The sequence below is a fragment of the Penaeus monodon genome, chromosome 29 (assembly GCF_015228065.2).
Source record: "Penaeus monodon isolate SGIC_2016 chromosome 29, NSTDA_Pmon_1, whole genome shotgun sequence".
Classification (NCBI taxonomy): Eukaryota; Metazoa; Arthropoda; class Malacostraca; order Decapoda; family Penaeidae; genus Penaeus; species Penaeus monodon.
In genome coordinates, this window is record NC_051414.1 from 20,389,623 (window position 1) to 20,390,447 (window position 825).

An 825-nucleotide genomic window follows, 5' to 3' on the forward strand; every position below is an offset into this window, starting at 1 on the left:
TTCTGCCTCTGAATGAATAACCTCGTTCAGTTTTTCTTCTTTGTTTCCTCTTCATTTCTTCATTTACGTTGATAATTATATTTTTGCAGATGAGTATTTTCCTCCTCTGACCTACTAGAGATTATTAAACTCTTATGATTTTTCGTATTCATCAAAAACACCTTTTTTATCTTTTAATAACAAGTAACCACATCTTTGTTTCTCTAATTCGTATCGTGTAATTACTTCTTACCATTCTGATTGCAGTAAAACATGTAATGTTAATTCAGCTTATCCCTTCAGCCTAAAACAAGAAAGTGCATGGCTTTTTTCCACATAAGGTCTCATTAGTAACGGCTAAGTTACTCGCAGCAGCAAGACTTATCTATTTACAACAGCAGCATAGTCCATTCAAAATGTCAAAACTTAATGATTCACAAAAAGCTTAATCCATTTATAACAGCAAAGTTTGCTCCATTAACAACGGCATATCTTAAACCATTAAAATTAAAAGAATCTAACAATTCAAAACAGCAACTTAGGCCACATGAAAAGTTTTTTTTTTCATCACCCCATTTCTCATTCCCTCTTTCCCTCCCCTCCTCTTCCCCATTTTTCTCGCAGGAAAAGAAGGCAAGGAGAAACAGGCGGACAAGAACGCGCTGTCCGTGCCCCGGTTAAGTGTGTGTGCGGACGGTGGGAAGGTAGACCGTGCCCGCTTATGTCAGACGGAGGTACGTGTGACAGTCCCCCAGACCACCGAGAGGCGCCAGACCCAAGTACGGTCATTTTTCATATTCTTTCTTATGTTCATATATCTCTATTCTCCTTTTGGTGCACGTGAAA

At 38.5% G+C, this 825-nt stretch overlaps 1 protein-coding gene across 1 annotated transcript in view; it reads left to right on the forward strand.

The window, feature by feature from the left end:
* LOC119592006 overlaps positions 1-825 on the forward strand; it is a 33,491-nt gene that overhangs the window by 20,386 nt on the left and 12,280 nt on the right. The window contains exon 12 of the mRNA XM_037940780.1: positions 604-713. Coding sequence (XP_037796708.1) covers positions 604-713 — 110 coding nt within the window. The remainder of the gene's footprint in view (positions 1-603; positions 714-825) is intronic.